This window comes from Thermobia domestica, chromosome 8 (genome assembly GCF_964235325.1).
Source record: "Thermobia domestica chromosome 8, izTheDome1.hap1.1, whole genome shotgun sequence".
NCBI lineage: Eukaryota > Metazoa > Arthropoda > Insecta > Zygentoma > Lepismatidae > Thermobia > Thermobia domestica.
The window spans coordinates 278,011,794-278,034,450 of record NC_137461.1 but is presented as its reverse complement, the minus strand read 5'-3'; the positions used below and the strand labels follow the sequence as shown (position 1 = coordinate 278,034,450).

Sequence of the window (22,657 nt, the reverse complement as noted above, 5' to 3'; positions counted from 1 at the left end):
CTTTCATTTATCTATCTATGTATATATATAATGAAATTCTGGTTAAAGCAAAGAAATTTGCATTTAATTGGTAGTAATTTGCACTATTATCATCGTATGTAACGCAAGAAAAAAATGTTTGGTATGCTTTTTTGTCTAGTTATAATCGCAATACAATTTTTTGTTTTTTGTGTAGTTATTAGCTTTAATAAAATAACCAAAAGCAAGAATTTCTGTCCACAAATTTTTCTTCATGTCTTGCGTGAAAAGTTAGTGTGGGAAAGAAGCAATCATTTTTATGTCATTACATAAGCTTTTATGTCTTTTCTCATCCACGTGGATTGGGATAACAGGCTATTCTTTGACCAATTATTTCTTTTTCCCCTTCCTTCCAGTTCCCTCTGATTTCCTGTCTCTCATTACAACTTCCATCAAAAGTTATGTTAGCCATGTCTTCACGTATTATCTACAGATCACTCTCAAGGTTTCTTTTTCTTTCTTTCTTTATTTCTTTCTTTTTCTTTCTTTTTTTTTTTTTTTTTTTTTTTGAGTGTCTCTACATGTGTCTGTTAAATTTAGCCTTTCGAGTGGTGCTTTCCCAACACTTTTGTCATTATATAAGAGATACAAGCGTCAATTAGCTGCTTCCTTGCTTAAAATAAGAAAAATTAGTAATACTGTATGTTCCGTTAGTCAGTCAGTTTCTTCTATTACTGAAACGCCCTCTGATATCGGTCATTTTCGATCATTTTTTATATTTCTCCCACTTCCACTTCCCCAAAATGTGGGGCTGAATTTGGAACTAAACGGCATCGGAAGTGTCACTGTTCAACTCAACGACCCCGAAAACTATGAATTCAGCACTAATATCAGTCATTTTCGATATATATCCCCCTTCCCCATGTTGCGAGGCCTGGCATCGGAAGTGTCACTATTCATCTCAGTGAGCCGGCAAACTATGGATTCAACACTGATATTGGTCATTTTGGTCATTTTCGATCATTTTTATATATCGCCCTCTCCCCCAAGTTACGAGGCTGATTTTGGATTGAAATAGTACCGGAAGTATCATTGTTCTTCTCAGCGACCCCGGAAACTATAGATTTGGCACAAATATCGGTCATTTTCGATTATTTTTAAATATCTTCTCTTTCCCTAAAAGTGATATAATAAAAATCATCGTAGATACGAATCTCATTTATGTTGAAAATTTTATCGAGATCGAACGAGTAGTTCAGGAGATGCGGTAGAGTCATAAACATAGTGACTTTCAATTTTATAAAGCGGTTATATAGAATAGCAGTACAATTGGTGAAATATTTAGTTAATAAGAGTATAAAGCTTATATACATTTTAGACTTCATCCGTAAGTATGGGAGTCTTTCGGAACGGCTATGCGTGTGCGTCCGTTTTTCCATCGACAGATATGAGAGCCGAATCGGTAAGAGATATCAAAAAGAAATATTGTTTTAGCTCTCGGCTAACCATACAGGAGGTTGTAGTCCCACTCTAAGTGTGTGTATGTGATATTTTATTTATCGGTAACTGCTGATGGGATCTGAATGAATTTGATGAACAAGCAGCAGGTTAACATAAGCTGTGCTCAAGCACGTAGCCAGAATTTCGTAATAGGGGGGGGGGGTCCGTGATAAAATACTGTGATTTCGCACCAGAGGCTCGATCATTCTAAACTATTTTCTTGGCAAAGTATACTGGTTCGTTTAGCCAGGATTTTGTAAATGGAAGGGGGGAGCGTGACATGAAATACTCTGGTTACACATCAGGAACTCGATCAATCTAAACTATTTTAGTGGCAACGTACCCATATTAGTAAGTAATAAAATGAGGATATGTTAGTAAGTATTTTAACAACAAACTATGAAGAAATCTCAAATAAAAGAATATTAAAGAATATTGAAAAAATATATAGTCTTCTGAGGTCATTCCAACTCGATTCTTTGTAACTGGAATTCATATTGCCAGGCTCATGTTATTAGTGTTCTTAAGCTGTACCTGAGAGTCTATTTGATAGAATCGGTTTATCGATTGTCATTTGTAGTCCATAGATTAGCATGGAGCTAGATGGAATTCGGAATGCTCCGTTACATTAATATCCACTTTTAACTTGACCCGCCCCACAGTGGAGTATTACGGCCATAAACCTGGCCAAAAAGGCAAATTTTAAAATCCGTCACATAGGTGTGAAATCACTCCTGCGCCAAGGGGACATATCTGTGAGTCACACAATTACCACTTCCGGTGCCTGAGTCACTCCTGGTGGGTCACAAACCTAGTTGATGTGTGGGTATCAGTCTGCGCGGGTGTGTGTTTCACAAGTTCATACTTTTCGTATTCGATCAGTTTATAGTTTTCTGTGAGACTGTATATAAAAGGATCAACTTCATACTTTTCTTGGATGTAACGGAATGTAAGAGCTTTTGATTTATGTACGTATATTTGCATTACTAGCATTCCTTTTATTTTTTTCTATTCGTCTAAACATAGAATACTTGTTTTACTATAAATTTTTGCAGAAAATTTATTACCACTGTGATTCTAACACTGTGTCAAGCTCTGTCAAGCTTTATCCCATTGATATTCTGAATCAATGGTATATTACTTACTTGATTCAAAAATAAAATTTCCCGCAACCAGTTGCTTTTTCCTTATATATATATACTTTTGTAACGTGATGTAGATAGATTTTCAGTAAATCGAAGTGATAATTACTGCCCATAACGAGTTTGAAACACAAAAATCAAATTATTATACTGTATGTACGTGCGTAAAAGGGGTGAATATAAATAACAGAATTGTAAAACATTGATTTTGTAAATATATACACACACGTATTTATATACAAAATATATACATATGAGCCAGAAATGCACAGAAATGAAACCCTTTAGACGTCATTTTAATTTAATTTCACATAAAATATATTTAATAAGTATAAAACATTATTATCGTTATATACTCAGTTTTTAATTATTTTTTTTAGGATTCTGAAGATGGAGAAAGAGTTTAAAAGGCGAGAACTCTAAGAGTTAGTAAAGGAATGCAAAATCAGAGCTACTATAATGTTACTATACTACTTGAAGAAAAATTACTATAAATGGAAAACAGAGTAAAAGAAATGACAAAATGTCCCGAAGCTCAAAGAAGTGCCCTGAAACGGTCTCTCCGATATTTTAAAATCCAATTTAAACAAAGATGGTCACAGTCACACAACAAGGAGGAAAGATTTTTGCAGCAGAATGAAGATTGGTTGGCGGGTGGGTAAAGATGCCAACATTTTCATCTAGAGTTCCAGGCCGCCCTGAAAAGGAATTTCAAGAGTCCAGCGAAAGGAGTAAACGGAGGAAAACTGAAGAGTTGAGACAGCAGACTACCCCTGAAGAATTAACATTCGCTGCTTCCATGAGCCTGAGGACTGCAGGTAATCCTGATGCAGCAGATTTGTTTAAACAAATCACGGAAACCCCAACTAGGGCTTCTAAATTCAAAAAGGTATTAGGAAGTTCCGAGCATATTGAAATAAAGAAACATACACCTGCTGAGGCATTAGGCATTTTGATAGATGCAGAATTAACCAAACATCAGTATGAAGTCATACGGGATGCAAATAAAAAGATATATCCCTGCTATTCATTGGTAAAGGAGGCTAAAAAGCAGTGCTATCTACCCGAGGATTCAATTACCGTTACCGAATCACTATCTGAAGTTAAACTGCAGGCATTGCTAGACCACACAACCTCCCGATTATGTAAGTATCTGGAGGAAGTATTGGAACATGTCTCTGTTGAAGAGAAACAAAACTTAGAATTGGTCTCAAAATGGAGGTGTGATGGGTCACAGCAGTCACAATTTAAGCAAAAGTTCCAGAATTTGAGTGAAAGTAATGCATTTTCCAGAGTTCGTTTGTTCCCCTTAAACTGATGGCAAACGTAAAGGATAAGAAAAAAGTTATTTGGCAAAACCCAATCCCTTCTTCCACTAGGTTGTGCAGACCGATATGTATACGATTTGTACATGAAAGTACAGACATAACAGTAGAAGAGATCAAATATGTTGAAGACCAAATAAAAGCGTTAAAGAACACTGAAGTTCAGTTAGGTGACAACCCAGCTATCATCAAACACACGCTTTTACTTACAATGGTTGACGGAAAAGTGTGTAACGCGGCATCAGGAACAACGTCAACTGCAAGGAGTTATAACTGTGGGTTGACGTCAAAAGATTTTAATAACCTTAAAAAACGTGGTGCTGTAAACCCTGAAAATTTGAAATTTCTTCTTTCAACCCTCCACACCAGGATTAGATTCCTCGAGTCAGTTCTCCATTTGCCATACAAACTGAACATCAAGAAGTGGCAAGCGAGAAGTCCGGAAGAGAAGAAGAATGTTAGTGAAAGAAAAAAAGGAAATCCAGATGAAATGTAAGGAAGAATTAGGACTCCTAGTTGATGTACCTAAACAGGGATTTGGTAGCACCAATGACGGAAACACGGCCAGCCGTTTTTTTCTGATCCACCTACAGCCTCACAAATCACAGGAATACACTTAGTTTGATCACCAGACTGAAAGTCATCCTGGAAACAATAACAAGTGGACACTACATTGATGAGAAAAGGTTTGAAGAATATACGTATGCAACAGCCAAATTATACGTAGAGCATTATGGATGGCACCCCATGACACCGACATTTTATAAGGTCTTAGTGCATGGAGCAACTGTAATAAGACATGCAATAGTACCGATACGACAACTCTCCGAGGAAGCCGCTGAGGCCAGAAACAAACATTTCCGGATGTACAGAAGTAAATTTTCAAAGAAATTTAACAGAACACTATGCAACCGAGATGTCCTCAATCGGCTTTTATTAACTAGTAACCCCTTCATGAGCTGCCCAAGGAAGACATCCAGGAAGAAGAGTAAACCATTCAACAGTGAGACACTTGCACTTATTCTACCAGAACCAGCTGAAGGGAGCTCCTCTCAGAGTTTAGAAGAAGAAAGTGATGAGTAAGTTGAAAGTGATGAGGACATCTAAACTTCAGCCCCAAAGAACTGTATGCATATGTAAATATTGACATCTCTACACTTTTTATGGTTATAGGTACATGTACATGTTTGTTTGTCGTTTTTGTTTACAAACTATTTCTCAAGTTCTGCAAGCCAATTAAGTTTACTAGGTTTAATATCGTTAATTTCCAGTTCCGATTTGTAAAATTTATTCAAATGTCATTACGTACAACACAATATTTCTTTCAAGCACATTTTGTATGTATTTAATTAATCATGTGTACGTTATTTTAATTAATAAATAATATCTTATTTTTGATGCGAAAAGATTCCATTATATCCACTAGCACTCATTTTCTAATTAAATAACAGTGCATGTTAATTCAATAATGTATGTTTTCATGTTCAACTTTACAAATTCTTAGCTTCTTTATCTCCACTTTCAATTATAGTATTGAGTATTTATAATGTGTAAACTGTTATTATTCTTAAATATAACCTTTTTATTCAAAACTAACACTGCAATATCAGGGCAAAGAGTTTTGGCCAGGTTTTCAGCGCAAATACTCCACTGCCCCCTCGTTTCCTCCACACAAAGTTCCTCATAACTAAAGAGTAACCAAACCCTTACTGTACCTTTATATTTTTAACGCTGAGTCTTCTATTTCTAGCTTCTTTTTATTTTATCCTTCCTTATTTTTTTCATTTCTGGTTTCAAAGGGGGGGGGTCCGGACCACCCAGACCCACCCCTTGGCTACGTGCCTGCTGTGCTGTATAGCTGGGCCACAAGTTTTATTTCGTTTTGTAAATCTGTTTACAAAATGTTATGTTCTTATCTATGGCCATGTTAGCTCGTCACATATGAGGGATCAGATCTCTCAGCGATCACACTATCCAAGGAGAGGAACGAAAGAAGTGGGGAAGGAAGGAAGCGACCTGAGACCTATATGTTAGCTACGATCCTGGCATTTGCCTGGTATGAATGAGGAAAATCTCACTCAGAATTTCTGGTTTCTTAGAATTTTACGACCGACCGTCCCCACCAGGAATTGATCCCGAGACCGCTCGCTCTCTTATCATTTGAAAGTGTATCATAGTTTGACAAATGTAAATGCGAAGGTACGATAGACCTTGAATGTATAAGAACTCTTTAGGTATTTTCCCTAATACAATAAATATGTGGGTTTCCCTGTTCTAATTGTGATATGCGCTTTAAGCCGTGTAGAGATAGGCATGTAATGTAAAGATCTGGTATGTTATTTTTCTTTTTCTTTCTTACATGGAATAATGGAAGTAGGTGATAGTCTTTCTTTTTATGATCGTTCAAGAATAATGTTAGTCTCAATAGGAAACGAAACTGAATTTTCTTGTACAGATACTAAAAAAGACAGAGTTCTTTACAAGGCAGCAGTTTTACAACAATTTTTGGAGAGGAGACAGTTTCAAATCTTGTTACGTAGATAACACTACAGCTAGTAAATTTGTCTGTCTTGACACCACTCTAGAAGGATTGTCTAGCCTCGATTCCCAGAAAGCTCTTTTTCGTCTCACAGCGATTTCTCTTGTTTTATTTTGTAAATTTATACACAAAAATTGTTCCTATTTATTCTTAATTTCATGTAGAAGTTATCAGAATCTTATTTCGTTACGAGAGGGCAATGAAGAATTTGATTTAGCAACACTTAAATCATATTTGTTATTGGAGTATAATATGTAATGACTTCCATTTCTTTAAACTTTCATAAATGCTCTTCATTCTGTTCGTACAATATCTTTATCAATTACAGTTTTTACATTATGAATCATATAGCATTGTTTGAGATCTTGTAAGATTTGGTTGAAACAGTGTTGCACACGAGTCTTGAGAAATTTCTCGTCATGTCTTGACTCTGCGCTCGAAAACTACAAAACGGAGCACGGTGGTTCACTGGTAGAGTGCTTACCTCTGGTGTGTGGGGTTCCTGCTTTGATTTTTGGCCAAGTAAGTTTGAGGTGAACAAAATCGTCTCCGTGGGTTTTGTCCCCGTTTCCCACATTCTCATTTCACCAATGCTTCCATCATTATTCACTTATCTTACTCATCCGTCTAAAGGCAAGGGCGCCCATGTTGTGGTTTCCAAAGGGAGGAGGGGCAAATAAAAGCAACGTTTCAAATATAGTTTCAAACTTTGCTGTAACTAATGTAAAAATTCTATTGGGTTTTCGATATTCCCAAACAAAATTTCCTGTTAGTGGGGGCGAGCGCCCTACTTTGCCCCCCCTGATGGTCGCCCTTGCCTAAAGGGCATAACCGTGGGACGTTAAACTGAAAGATTTCATTTCATTTTGAAAACAAGAAGAGAACTGTTATCTCGTCTGAAATTTCAACACGCAATTTTCGCCTGGACTCTCGTCTTGTTTCCTAGACTAGAGAACAAATTTACAATCTCGTTTGGAACACTAATCATGTAAGTGGAGAAAAACAACCTTTTGAAACTAAGGAGAGTTTAAATATTGAAAGATAAATTTTTGTGTCATTGGTTGATAACTTATCTCAGAAATTCAATAACTGCTTTTTGTTGGGAAACAAAAGTAAAGTAGTCCATGCAGACATTACACAATGAACATGTTTGTAAGTAATAAACTGACTTAAAGAAAGGAAATTATTGATTATGGCTGTAGTAGTTTCACAAGTTCTTTATTGGGATATACTTACCTAGAGCTTTGTTTCCATCGAAAAGGTTGCTGAAGTGAAGTCGAACGTTGTCCAAGTCAAACTTTACGTGAATTGTCTTGATTTGGGCCTTTCTGTTAGCACCTCGGCCTACAATTGAAAGCTGGACAGCCGTGTTGATATCCAATCCAGCTGAAAACACAAAAGAAAGAAATTGTTTAGTAACAGGTAGATTGATAATAAGATTGATAATAAGTATAGTAACTGATAAATAAAATAGTTTACATTATACCAGCCTTTCCTAACCTAGGGTCCACGGACTCCCAGGGATCCGCGAAACAATCTGAGAAAGACACACACACAGTGATGAGAAATACATTATTTTAAGTTAAAAGATCGAATTAATAATCAAAGTCAATTTGCGTGAGAAGTGACATTCGACCTACAAGAAGTTGCCTATACTTCAATGGCATTTTTTTTATATATATAAGACAAATCCAAAACGCGTGTAGAGACTGATGAACGCGTTTGTAAAATATCTTCAAACGAAAATATTCTTTGACACAATAGGTGACTCGAAAAGGAAAGAGGGAATGAAAAATATTTGCTCAACACTCTTTTATTTGTCAAAAACCCTTGACTATTGTGATTTAGTTGGGTTTACGTACTAGATTTATTTATATATTTGCAATACTTAGTCAAAGTGTCCTGCCCTAGGTTTGAAACCAAGGACCACCGAATTACGGAGTAGGTGTCACCACACTAACATGATTATATCAGTGAAAAGAAAAACAAAACCACCCATAGACCCATATATATATATATACTATCATGGGGAAGAAATACAAATACTAACCGTATATATTGCAATGGGTCCTTCACATGTATTGTAGAATGAAAAAGGGGGGCGCAGTGTGGAAAAGGTTGGGAAACCTGCATTATACTCTAGCACCACAGAGAATACGCCGAACATTGAGAAACAGATGGCCTGCTATCTTCCAATGCTGACCCTATATTATTGGTCATTTTGTTCAGTATTTGCCATTAGTCTCCCTGCCAAGTAAGTTGTTTTCCCCACTTCAAAACATGCGTGAACGTAGCTCGCTGAGACAATCAAGTCTTAGCTTGTGAGCTGTATGTAATGCAGTTTCTACTTGTCGTTACCGCCAAGTGCAAAGGTTCCGCAGTTATACAGTTTTTCAACGCAAAAGGCATGAAACCGATTGAAATTAATCGCAGGTAACGAAAGTGTATATCGAGGCGTGCATGGATGTCAAAAATGTCTGCAAGTAATGTAGGGACTTCGGAGCCTGAAGCACTGAAATCCATGGCAAAGAAAGGAGGGAGAAGATCGTCCATTTTGGACAAGTCAGTACGAAGACTGAGCACACCATGCGTGAAAATCGGCGAAGCACGTTCAGTAATTTCTACATGTTGTTTCCTGAGTTTTGCCGATGCACTATTCATAGGATTATGACGGAGAAGTTCCAATCTCGGATGGTATAAGAAGATGGGTTCTATGAATCATCGCGATAGAGTACCAACAGCAATAAATTGACTCTTCTTGCGGATTTCTTCGCCGCTATGCAAGACGAAAAGTGCAACGTTTTGGATTCGGTTGTCATAGGTGTCGAAATTTGAGCATTCCGCTACACACCTTAGACCAAACAAACCACTGGTTATGAATATTAGTACCTTTTCATACACATATTTATGAATATGAGTACTTTTTCAACACTCAAGCTACGAAAATTCAAACACAATTTTTCGGTAAAGTAATGGATGTTTGAGTTGAAAGAAGATACTGTTGGTCGACTTTATGGCTTTTAAAACTGCAACAAACGTTGACGTGGCACACTGAAAAAAACAGACGATTCAAAATTAGAGAAGATTTTTGAGCAAGAGTGTAAGCTTTCTCCATGACAGCGCTCGCCACCACGCTGCCAGACAAACTGTGACTTTCCTGCAACAGTTTGCATGGGACGTCAGCAACTCATTCTATAGTACGGACTTAGCACTCAGTGAATACCTTTTTTTTTTTTTTAAAAAAAAAAAAAAAAAAAAGTCGAAAGAAGATTTGACAGAAGGCGCTTCAGCAATGAGGATGAGATTCAGCAGTTCCTCAAACACGTGATGGTGAGTTTGTATAGCATTGGAATATAAAATCTGCCACATCGAATACAAAAAATGCAACTGAAATGGTGATTATGTAGAAAAGTATATAAATTTACAAGTTGTAAAATGGTGTATACATTATTAAAGATGCACACTTCTTGGTATTTCTGAAAAGACTACGTTCGGAAGTATCCTCATATTTATGAATTTTAGTACTTTTTCATACATATATTTATGAATATTAGTACTTTTTCATACAGATATTTATGAATATTAGTACTTTTACATACAGATATTTATGAATATTAGTACCTTTTCATGGATATATCTTATGAATATTAGTACTTTTTCATACAGATATTTATGAATATTAGTACTTTTCATACATATATTTATGAACATTAGTACTTTTCCATACAGATATTTATGAATATTAGTACTTTTTCATACAGATATTTATGAATAATAGTATTTTTCCATACATATATTTATGAATATCAGTATATCAATGGCTTACATTCCGCATGGAACCTTGGATATTACTAATAACACAGGATGTGTATATTAAATTACTATTGTGGCAATATTCTCATTTCCACATTTTTCAGATGTTTTTTTAGTTAGTTCTTTAAAACTACCACGGTGTTATTTTCACAACGGCTCTATTTACAACTATTTAATACAGGACCTCTGTTAACCAGAACACTCAAAATCGTGCCAGACCACTGGCCTGTGTTGAGTTGTACTAACACCATATTTTCTTGCTGTATAATATCAATAATAATAATAATAGGTGATGATTATAATGATGATCAAATCAAATTAAAAGATTTAGAAACGTTAATTGAACAGAATTTCTATGTGAACAAAATGTAAGATATGTGGATTATGTTCAGAAAGTACGCTCACTCGGAAAAGAACTTATGCATTTCTGTATTTAACTAGTGTGGCTACTTACTGATATTGGCTTGCATATCTCCTTTGCCCTTGATTGGGAGCAACAGCAATCTTCCATCGATGTCGTATTTGCCTGCAGCCTTCACATCAGGAATGTACATCTTCAGGTACGTCTTCAGAGTATCAGGATTCATGCTGAAATTTGAATAATAGTTGTACGTGAAAAAAGGAATGTATTAGTGAATTTAGACAAGAGCATAATGCTACAAGTACCAATCTTCCCTACCAACTATGACGCACGTTCACTAACATTTCCTGGGGAAACCTTCCTATTGACAAGTAACAATATTTTCAGTTCTCTAACATTTCCTCAGACAGTCTTCCTATTGAAAAGTAACACCACCTCCAGTTCTCTAACATTTCCTCAGACAACCTTCTTATTGAAAAGTAACAAGTAACAATACCTTCAATTCTTTAACATTTCCTCAGACAATCTTCTTATTGAAAAGTTACAACACCTTCGGTTCTCTAACATTTCGAGACGCAATCTTCAAATTGAAAAAATAACAACACGATTGGTTCTATAATACTTCCTGAAACATCCTTCTTATTGAAAAGTAACAATATCTTCAGTTCTCTAATATTTCCCGAGACAATCTTACTATTAAGAAGTAACAACACGCTTCAAGTAGTAAGAAGCTAATTGCTTCATGATAGAGGCCAAATGACACCGATTACTTGGTCCTTAACTCGTTCGCTGCCACTTGACGTCATATGATGTCATTCTTACCTATTGCTGTGTACCATTGAAGCCATTTGGCGTCAAGAGGTAGTTCTCATTGTAAACATTCTCTGTAACATGGTACACAGGTATAGAGCTTTTACACTCTGGTGGCACATAGTGTTGGCCTGTCATTTTCTGTAGTGTGCTTGGTTTACGCTAGATGTAGCTAGTTTGTTGCAAAAAGGCTAAATGTTGCAAAAGTGTAGGTGGCACATTGGTTTGGGGTACTGAAATCAAGGTGGCAGCGAAAGAGTTAATAGACAGAAAGCGAGTCCAATGAACAGTGGACATTATTGCACATTATAACTTAGATCTGAGACAATACGCACCAAACGTACTTGTGTTCACTCCCGTTCTGTTACAATATGCCTCAAGGAGAGTTGAACTCTTATTTATATAGGGTGTTTTATAAAGAATGCAACTTTTGAAATGCCGGCTATTTTTGTTCTAGTAAGTTAACAGCATTGAACGTTACACGAGTTTCATCTATTGTCTTCCTGATTGGTATTAACGGAGCGCATGAGCGACAGATGATGATCGTGTAACGTTCAGTGTTGCCAACTCACTAGAACAGAAACGGCGGGAATTTCAAAAGTTGCGTTCCTTAAGGGATACCCATTATAAATACAATTTTTGGAATAATCTTACTAGAAAACTAGTTCATCCGTAGTTGAAGCAGTCCATTTAAAATTTGTGTGTTTTGTAATCGCTTTTTTTTATTTAATTGTGTGAATTGCAATTCGGAAAATCACAATTATAATAACATACGTATTGAACGAATATCGGAGATAATTTTATTTATTAATCTTAAAATTGTTCATTTGTACCCTCAATAATAATAAATTAAGGTTCTTAATACTTTCCATCGACAACAGATTGATAGTTACTTCTGTATTGACAGAAAAGTTCGCTTAATCTTTATAACACAGGAAGATTTAACTTAATGAAGAAAAATGTTCACTGAAATAAAAACATAGAAGAAACTTTTCCTTTTACATATAAACATAGTATTATTTGATTGTTGATAGGATCTCACGATGTTTTAATTACTGCTTATGCAATCCGACATTCCCACGCACACATATTAAAATAACTCTTGCCTCCATAATATTATCTTTTTTTATTATTTCCGAGCGACTGTATGAAAGAACGTATGGTGATAGTGGGAACAAAATCGAATTCAATGTTTCAACGAATTTACATGTTTCATCTTCTCTGAGTACTGAAGAAATTATTTTTGGATATATGTTGGTTTGTTCATTACTTCATTCCTTCCGATGTATGTAACACTCACCTTGAGGCCATATCGTTCAACGTATCCGAGCAAAATTTTAAACTTGAGATTTTTGTAAGATTCTCCAGGGAACAAAGAAAATAAATGTTCCCTGGAGAATCTTAACGACATGCCTTAATGATAGCTCTCTTATAATGATTTATATGCCTTAACGATAATTTGATTTATATGCCTTAACGATAGTTCTCTTGTCAATGTTACTTTGTTTTATATGCCTTAACCATAGTTCTCTTTCCAATGTTACTTTACTTTTATATGCCTTAACGGTAACTCTCTTTTTAACAATGTTAAATTCTTCGAAATTTTCTTTGTTTCCAAAAATAAGGGTAGTTTACTGAAGAGTGAAAACCTCTAACAAATTTGTTCATTTTTCGTGAATCAATATTTCAGTTATAACCGTATGTTATATTATAAATAATTTTTTCTGAAAAAAAAAAAAATAGAAAGGACAGTTTCTTCTTGAAGGTGGATTATTGTACAGTATATTTCAATTTTATACATGTTTCATAAGCAAAAATATGATTAATAACCCTACACTGAGGCGTAGTCATCAAAATTACTTGAGGAGTAGTTCACTCTTCACAATTCTTTTTTTTTTTTTTTTTTTTTTCGGACGATATTCTCAGAAACTGTTTAGGTGATTTTGTTCATATATCATACATAAATATGTCATTATAACCCTTATAATACGGGATAAGTTATTCTTCGTGATAAAATAAATAAGGGATAGTTTGATTTTGCGGATGAGTTTTTTTATGGATCAAGTTCTCCAAAATTGTCTGTTATTTTTTATAAATAATCTTTTCCTTTGCAGGAATCAAATTAAGTGGCGAAAGTGATAAAGTTTAGCTTGGTGTCTCATATTTATTATCTATTCTTGATTCCAACTCCAGAAGTTCTAGTACACATTTGTGTGTTATTCTTGATATGTTTATGAAAGTCTGTGTGTGTTCCAAGTTCTGGTGAATTCTTACCGCGAATCTAGAACTGGTCTTTCCCTATTTCAAAATGGAAATTGAGAAGAAGAGAAAAATAAATTTTATTAGTTTGTCCTCGTGTCCCCCAAGAGACGAGAAATGTATTTTCAAATTCTAGACGAGATTAGGAACATGAATATTCTCGTCTCGATTCTCATGTCCATTCTTTTTCATGTCATGTCATGTCATGTCTTCATGTCATGTCCATTCTATTTTTTTAAAAAAAAATAAAATAAAAACTGTTCTGTAGCTTAGATATGACACGAAAAAGCTACCGTGCATTTCAATGCTCATCGAACATCCAAGGAATAGATGAAAAACAGATAATTGTTTTGCTTGTTGTGTACATATACAGAGTTCCTTTTTTAGTGGTAGAGCGTTCACCCCTGTTGCTTGGAGTCTCTGGTTTGATCCCAGCTCGCGCCGTGTGGACTTTGTGTTGGACAAACACCATGTGCGTGGGTTTCCTCGGGGTTCTCCCGTTTCCTCTCACTTTCTTCATTCCACTATTTCATTCATTTCTCATCATCACCGTCTCCTTTAACCTGCCGGCATAATCGTGGGACGTAAAACTTAAAATTTTCATTTCATTTTCATTGAGTTCCTTTCTTCTCCCTAGTATGATTCAATATAATTAGACCCTACCACTTAATCTGCTATTTACTGTTTGATATAATTAATCGTTTCTTCAGTACTGCATTACGACTGTCATGATAGTAAATGTTTTAGTAGGAGTAGAATGACATGTCATCTCTTGTGTATTAAACAAAAATGTTCTTAGTGTTTGTGTTGGAATATTAAGATTGTAACTAGAGCTCGAAAAATCCCGTTACCTGCTGCCTAGAAACCCACAACAAAGAGTCGATTTTGTTGCTTCGCTATTTAAAACAGCGTGGATTTTTTAAGTATTTCCTTAAACTGATGATCTAAACCATCATTCCGCATTGATCTTTACAACATTTTTAGTGATGCACAACATTGTACCCGTGGGATTCTCGCGGTACTCTCGTTTTTTCCCCACATTCTGATCCCACCAATTCTTCCATCGTCATTCACTTGCCTTAGTCACCCGTCTCCCTTAGCCTAACGGGCATAATCGCGGGACGTTAAACTCAAATATTTCATTACAAAATTTTAGGATTGCAACGCAGTGCAAAAGATAATAATAATAATAAATTCTCTTTTTGGGACTGAGTGCACAGTAGACATCAGTATTTCTTTCAGAAAAAATGTTCCAGGGGGCACACTTAGTATTACGGTGGGCACTGCTGATACTATTCCATTTATTATTATATTATAGATGTATTATTTTGGTCTCCTCCGGGAGGGCACTCTCAAAGCTCCGGGAAGTCAGTGCCCCTCTCTCTCAAAAAAAAAAAAAAAAAGTCTGAAAGAAACAGTGGTAGACACAATGGGCCTACTATTCAAAGTCATTTTCATGTATGATTAGCATCGTACTAAAGACCTGACTACTGCATGAAACGTGTTAGATGAACTCCTTGGTATGGCGCTAATCACGCGTGAGAACGACTTGAATACAACCCAAAATAAATAAATAAAATTGAATTTGTCTTTTGTACTTACGTTACATTTTGGAAGACGATATTCCGAACTCCACGGATGAACATATCCCTAATTTTGAACTTGACAGAAACTGGGCCAGTAGTTTCAACGACGTCAATGTCCTTGATGAACAATGGGTCCAAAGATGGAGTATTCCATTCTTGTATTCCTGTACAATAATGAAAAATAATAAAGAGCAAATTAGTAAAATATCATTTTTAGTTCTATTTTGTAGCGAACTAGCCTGTTAGGTACTACATTGTTAATCTATAAGTTACTACATTTACCTCCTGAATTATAAATCATATCGGTAATGGCTGTACTAAGTCAGATTTAACGAAGAATTTTGATTCGGATCAATATAAGGATGTTATTTAAATAACATTTTTTAATCAGAGTTATTTATTTTTGCAGATGATATGGCGCTTATTGCAGAATCTGAAGAAAAAAATCACTAGGATGTTAGAAAACATGAAGAGGGTCTGTGAACAATATGGGATGAAAATGAATGTTAGAAAGACAGAAGCCATGATGATGGGAACGAAGGAATCAGTGTTAAATATAGAAGTAAGAGAGAAGAAAATAGAACAGGTTACAAGTTAGGTAGTATTATTAGTGATAATATGAAGTGTGAACGTAAAATAAAACCAAGGATAGGAATGGCGAAAGATGTCTTTAGGAGGAAGAAAATACTATTTTGTGGGACCTTGAATAAAAAAAGTTTTGAGAAAAAGACTTATAAAATACTTTGTGTGGAGTATTGTGTTGTTTGGGTCAGAAACATGAACATTACGCAAGAATAATGAGAAACAACTAGAAGGTTTCGAAATGTCGGTGTGGAGAAGAAAGGACAGAAGTAGCTTGCTCGAGCTGAAAACTAATAAGAGCGTATTAGATATGAAAGGGGAGAAAGGGACAGTTTTAGATATTATTGAAAAAAGTAGGAGAAACTAGTTGGGACATTGGCTAAAAAGGAATTGTATCATGAGGGACATTTTAGAGGGTTTGGTGGCAAGAGAGAGAGGGACAGGGGTGAAGAAAACTACAATTGATGTACGATATCAATATGGTACGTGAAGGCGAAAAAGTTATCGGAAGATCGTGGAGCATGGAAGCTTCTCAGCTGCGACAAGTGACCTGCCAATAAAGGCAGAATACCTATGATGATGATTTGTAATGGTTATTTTTCTTGTTTACCAAAATTTATATCATACAAGTGAGTGTGAGTTTCTGCCTGATCGCATCACGCAATAATTACTGAACCAATTAAAATGAAACACCAATCTTAGCCTTCCCAATGCCCATATGATATTAAATTTATTAAAATGCATATCCAACTGAGAGGGAGATCAAAATTTGTGGAAAAGTTTAATATTTCACGAATATGGCAAGTGAGTAAGACTAATCTTGGTATAGCTATAAGCTGTTCTTTAAAAAAATAAACTGAGCCGTATCCCAATGACTTTGCAAACAACCGTTCAAAGGAGAACGGGGAATCGTCATGTGTGCGAAAAATTGAGTAGTAACGTAAGAAATAATCTAAATTGGCAGACATTAATGTCCAATGGAAGTTTATGGAGTGACTTCAAACCGGAAATCGAACATTTGCATCACTTACTGTTTGAATAAAGGAGTAAAGATGGCGTTTAAAATTATACATGGAATGTTGAGAGCAGGGGTAAAAGTGGATCTGAAAAGGTAGGGGACGTATGACGTCAGGCCGTGCTGCCTATTTTGTCTATTGTAACTTTTTGGGAAGTGAGGGGACGCCATAGGTATTTTATGGAAGTGGGAGAATGACGTCCCCTTGCCTTCTCCCTCACTTTTACCCCTGGTTGAGACCACAACAAAAAGCCATTTTTTGTTGTCTAGGCGTTTATTTTTTTCGATATCGAACTCAAAATTGAAACCGGAAATGGATGAATTCTAAACTTTTCTACTTTTGTGAAGAATTAAGGAAGGATATTGAACCTAATCTTGAGCACCAAAACAGTACCAAAAAGAAGGGGGGGGGGAGAAAGAAAAAGAAAAAAAAACATTTCTAGCTATCCCCAGAGCTGGGTTTAGGTTTGGTTGGGCCCTAAGCTGCTGAAGCTGATGGGGCCTTTTATGTGACCCGCAATCTATATACAAAAATGAAGAAACTAATGATATTTTAGGAGGCAGGCTAGCAAGAGCAGCTCCATTACTCACATCATAGGAGACTAAACAACACAAAGCATCGTTGCTATATGTAGATTTTATTTTATTTATTGTTTTCTTATATTTCGGAAATGTACATTCAATTTTTTTCTTTAATTTTTGGGGCCCCTAAGAAAGGGAGAACCCTAAGCTATAGCTTGTTTAGCTTATACGTAAATCCGGTACTGGCTATTCCGCATCGTTTTCGCTTTGTAGAAATCAATTTTTAAAAGAAACGGGAGAGCCCCGAGGAAACCACAATCTCAAATGACCTGAGTTTGAAGTCTTCGGATCAAAAGTGATACTCTACCACTGAACCGCTGTACGCCCTTCCCTTTTGATTTCAGGTAGTGGGAAGTCCTGTAGTCAGAGCCGGCTCTACCATATGTGCAACACATGCACTTACACTGGGCGGCGAAATCCGTCATAATTATATTATTAAAATAAATATTTCTTGTTGGAAACAGACTTTTTACTAAGCTGACTTATTTGAATACTACATTCATAAATCACGTTTAGGTCGCATTACTTTAAGATCACATGGACAGTGCTAAAGCAAATAGTCAAACAAATTCCAGCATGAATTGCTTAATTGTTGTCAAATACAAGATCTCAATTCTCGAACAGCACTTGTTCCATTTAGTTAGTTACAATAGTTTTGGCATGAAAACTAGTCTTGTCTTTGTCACAAACAAGCTCTTATCATTGAAGGTGGAAACAAGTTCTTTTCTTATATTCTAACACATGTAGAAAAATCTATATATATAAAAGAGAACGTACAAATCCTTTGTCCGCTCATCACGCTAATACGGCTGAACCAATTTCTTTTATTTTTGGGGGGTTATTAGGATTTGGACCCTAGATGGTTTTTATCATATCACTTTAATTTTCAATTACCAGTGTCTTGAGATAATTGACCATTCAGGTGTCCATTACGTACAAATCCTTTGTTAGTTCATCATAGGTATAAAAATAAACGTATTTATATGCAACCCGCATGACCGTGTCACTCGGCGGGTTAACATAAATGACAGGCGTTATAATGGTTTTTATCATATCACTTGAAAGCGAAAAAGTAAAAATTATCTAAGTAACAAAGTTTATTGCGTTCGGGGGTGACCGCAGCGAAGCGGGGCGGGTTAACATAAATGACAGGCGATATAATGTTAACATTTACTGCAATCTTCTATGGTTTTTATCATATCACTTGAAAGCGAAAAAGTAAAAATTATCTAAGTAACAACGTTTATTGCGTTCCGGGGTGACCGCAGCGAAGCGGGGTGAACGCTGCTAGTCAACAAATAAAGATAAAAGAGCTAGTTGCATTTTAATTGAAAACCGATATATTGAGATTGAAGCTCGATATTGAATTCTATAAAAAGAATTACCAACTTTCCTCTGCGTGTGTATTTGCTACATCTTTCACTAGCATAATACATTATTATTTAAGGCGTTGTGGCAAGTACTATTTAAAGAAAAAGAATATATAATGAGATTGTATTTGTAGTATTTAGGTTTTTCTGAGTGCAAGTGCGCTTTGCCTCCCCTTTGTTGTTCATGATAATGTAACATACTTAAAATCGTGGCTTTTAAGATTTGCTCTTTCTGGAGAAAGGGGGAAGGGGACCGCAAGCGATGCCATTGCATAGAGCAGTAAATTGTCTAGGGCCTGTAGTTTGGATCCCGCGTTAGTCTGTAGGTCTAGATCTCATATGGACACAGTGTTGAACTCCGAATCGAGCAACCACTATCTTACAAAATAAATCAAACCCAAAATCTTCATCGCTGTGGCTCAGTGGTAGAGTGTTCACCTCTGGTGCATGGGGTCCCTGGTTCAAACCCTGCTCCCACCAAGTGAACTTTGTGGTGGACAAACACCGTGTGCGTGGGTTTCCTCGGGGTTCTCCCGTTTCCTCTCACTTTCTTCATTCGACCGTTTTATTCATATCTCATCATCACCGTCTCCTTTAGTCTAGCCAGCATAACTGTGGGGCGTAAAACTAAATGGTTTCATTTTTCCAAAATCTTCATGATTTGATAAACGATGAAGAAATGTACATCTCTATCTATGGTAAGTCAAAGCCACCTTTCTCGCCATTAATAGAAAACTCCGGATTAAAATTTCTTGGGCAGCACCTTAATTATATTTCACTATAGTATAATATAATTTCGTTTTAGTGGCGGATATAAGGTGACAAAGCTCTTCTAATGTCTATTCTTACTTACAAGAAGCAGAACATTACGACGTTGTAACGATAAAATCATGCTTCTTAATGATGTGACCTCCCTCAGGAGGGACCACCGGATTTTTATCTTGTCATTTTATCATTATTTTGCAGAAAATGTTAAAGAAGAAGACATTACAAAAGAAACGAAAAGGTATAGAGTAACAAAAGCAGCAAAAAGATATGAAGACATATAATTATTTTCCTCTTATAATACATTAAAAGCAAATTTGATGTTTGAGTGAGGAAATGGGAAATTTCTCAGAATGATTAGGGAAGGCAAACTGCGGAACGGATTGTATTTTCCAATCTATTTCTTCATTTTGGTGGTTGAAGGTCAGATGTAGAAACAGGCTCTTAATAGCTATAAATTAACTAAATTGCCTCTGAATAAATGGTTGGCGATAGTACTTGTCTGCAACATTTTATTTACGGACTTCTGAAACTAAATCTATAGTCAGAAACCAACGACCAGGAGGATGTTCTTAGGGTGGTGTAATCTGACACGTACTAGTTCGGTATTTCTTCGGGAAATGGGCTCGTCTGACCATGTACTAGAGGTCTACACGGGCCGGAATGTTTTGCCCGGGTCCGGCTCGGCCTGTGACTTTATAATGTGAGGCCCGACCCAAGTCCGAAATATGTTTTAGCATTTAGGGCCGAGCCCGACCCGAGCTCCTGTGATAATCAAATGAGCCCGAATTACAGAAACTTAATAATTAAAGCAAAATTGTACTTTTTATTTACAGTAATAAAAGGTTTAATTTTGCAGTTGTGCTTTAAAAGTTCTTCAGACTGGCTCCGAGACTGGCTTCAGTGTTGAAGAGGTACGCTAACTTCACCAAATAAACAAACCAATCGCCTTAATCATCCTCCAACATAGACAAGAAGGCCTGCAAAATCAGAGGCGCAAATACGGCGAGGGTCCATTGGGTCCATACCCCAAGAAAACTTCATAACGCTTTAAATAATAATAATAATAATAATAATAATAATAATAATAATAATAATAATAATAATAATAATAATAATAATAATAATAATAATAATAATACACTTGTGTTTTTCATGCACAAGCGCCGCACTCATGAGGTTCCACTCCGTCCGGATTCCCTCAAATTTTTCGACTTAAACTCCTCTTTCCTCCCCCAAACAAAAGATTGTCGGTGAGTGTCTGCGTCGCCTTGACATTTGTGATCACACACTTTCAGTGACTCTTGTTCAAATTTTGAGGGTTTTCAGTTCTGGCTGTTCACATAAACGGATAAATCAAACCATGGTTCATTTGAAAAATGCATTTTATCAGATCTGTTTTGTGTTCTGAATACGTCACGAAATCAACAGCAAAATAGCATTTTTCTCCTCTCCATGTAGGCCTGGCATACAGTTCTTTCAGTTCTTGTGCGACGTGAGCACAGTTAGTGTCTAATTTAAACCTAGGAAGAGCTTTATTTATTTTCCTTTCTCCAAACTATCCGACGAAGAACCTTGAGATATTGGTTTAAATATTCCCGTTAGGTTGACGGTAAAGTGGACTTTCACGGTATGTAACCTCTAAAAGGGAAAACAGCAGAGAACGTTTATTTAATTCTAATGAAACCTAATTAAAATCAACGAATATTTTGAAACTAGAAGAAAAAAAGTTTATATATACCGTAAGACACAAAATATGAAAAGAGTTTCACAGTCCTCTGTCGGTAAAACCATGAATTGTAAAGAGGAAATTTCAACTGCCACCGTAAGATAGAAGATCTAACTGTATTTTTGCAATAATGTTGACGGTTTACAATCAGTTCTAATTACCCGGACGGTTTGTTGTTGTAGAGGTATGTAAAGCAGTCACTGTAAAGGCCGAGAAAATTTGAAACATATCACCTACAAGAATTTCCGTCAAAATTAAGTCAGTTTCGTAGAATACTATTGTGTATAATGGTACATTGATGCGTACGTTTGTAAGTTACATGAGATTTTCTTTAAAATTCCTTAAATCTTGTGCAAAGTAACCCCCGTCTTACGGTATCTTTCAAATATTGAGCACATTAAGAATAGGTGCACCAATTAAAATCATTAAATAAACCAGTCTTTCCCACAAAATCACTCTTAATACTTTGAAAACGTTCCATTCCTCGGTGCAGGTTTACTTTAGGAAGGCATAATTGTTATAGCAGTAAATACAGATTTGGAGAGATTATAAGCTATTTACTGGGACAATGACGCGTATAACAGCTGCTAATATCTACATAAAGTACTTCACTGTACGTATATGCATTACATTATTTTATTGGGCAATGTTTTCTATCAACATGGACAGGTATTTTGGAATTAGCAGAATGAAATAGATTCCTTTTGTAGCGAGATGGAGTGAGTGAAGAGCAGGTATGGTGATTGGAGATCAGCAGCCAACTTCATCGAGATACAAGATCCACAAAGCATGGAGACTTTGTAATCGGCGGAAATGCACAAGTCCAATGTTCACAATGAAATCAACACCGCAACCTTTAGTTATCGCAACGCTTAAAGGAGGAAATATCATCGACAACATTGTTTTAGCAACAATTTTACTTTGTTCTTGAATACGCTCCTCAGAGATGTTTGATTGTTGGAAGAAATTGTAGATCTCATCCATTGTGCTGTGAAAGATTGCCCTCCTTAAGCTGGCACTTGATTTAGCTGACCAATCAAACCAATGTGTTGATATTAGATCTCCAAACAAATGTGATTACTATTCAATGAGGAGATCATACATAGCGTGGAGACACGAAAAAGGGTAGCGTTTGTCATCTGGTATGTTAGCTTCAATGTCTGCAATGATCAGATTCGCAAAGAAAGCAGCTGTAAATCCTCTTCTAACTAAGAAACTGACAGACGGAAGCAGAATTGCTAAGAGAATATGACCAAACCATTGCCCGACATTTTTCTCAGAGCTGTCCATGTTAATCTACCATTATGGCCTGTCTTTGTGA

The 22,657-nt window shown here is 36.0% G+C and overlaps 1 protein-coding gene across 2 annotated transcripts in view; it reads right to left on the bottom strand.

Annotated features, from left to right (window-relative positions):
- Positions 1–22,657, bottom strand: part of LOC145693647 (protein takeout-like) — a 100,087-nt gene that overhangs the window by 5,336 nt on the left and 72,094 nt on the right. For both annotated transcript variants that reach the window (XM_081769851.1, XM_081769850.1), the window contains exons 3-5: positions 15,310–15,457; positions 10,732–10,865; positions 7,701–7,850 (exon numbers count right to left, since the gene is read on the bottom strand). In XM_081769851.1, coding sequence (XP_081625977.1) covers positions 7,701–7,850; positions 10,732–10,865; positions 15,310–15,457 — 432 coding nt within the window. The remainder of the gene's footprint in view (positions 1–7,700; positions 7,851–10,731; positions 10,866–15,309; positions 15,458–22,657) is intronic.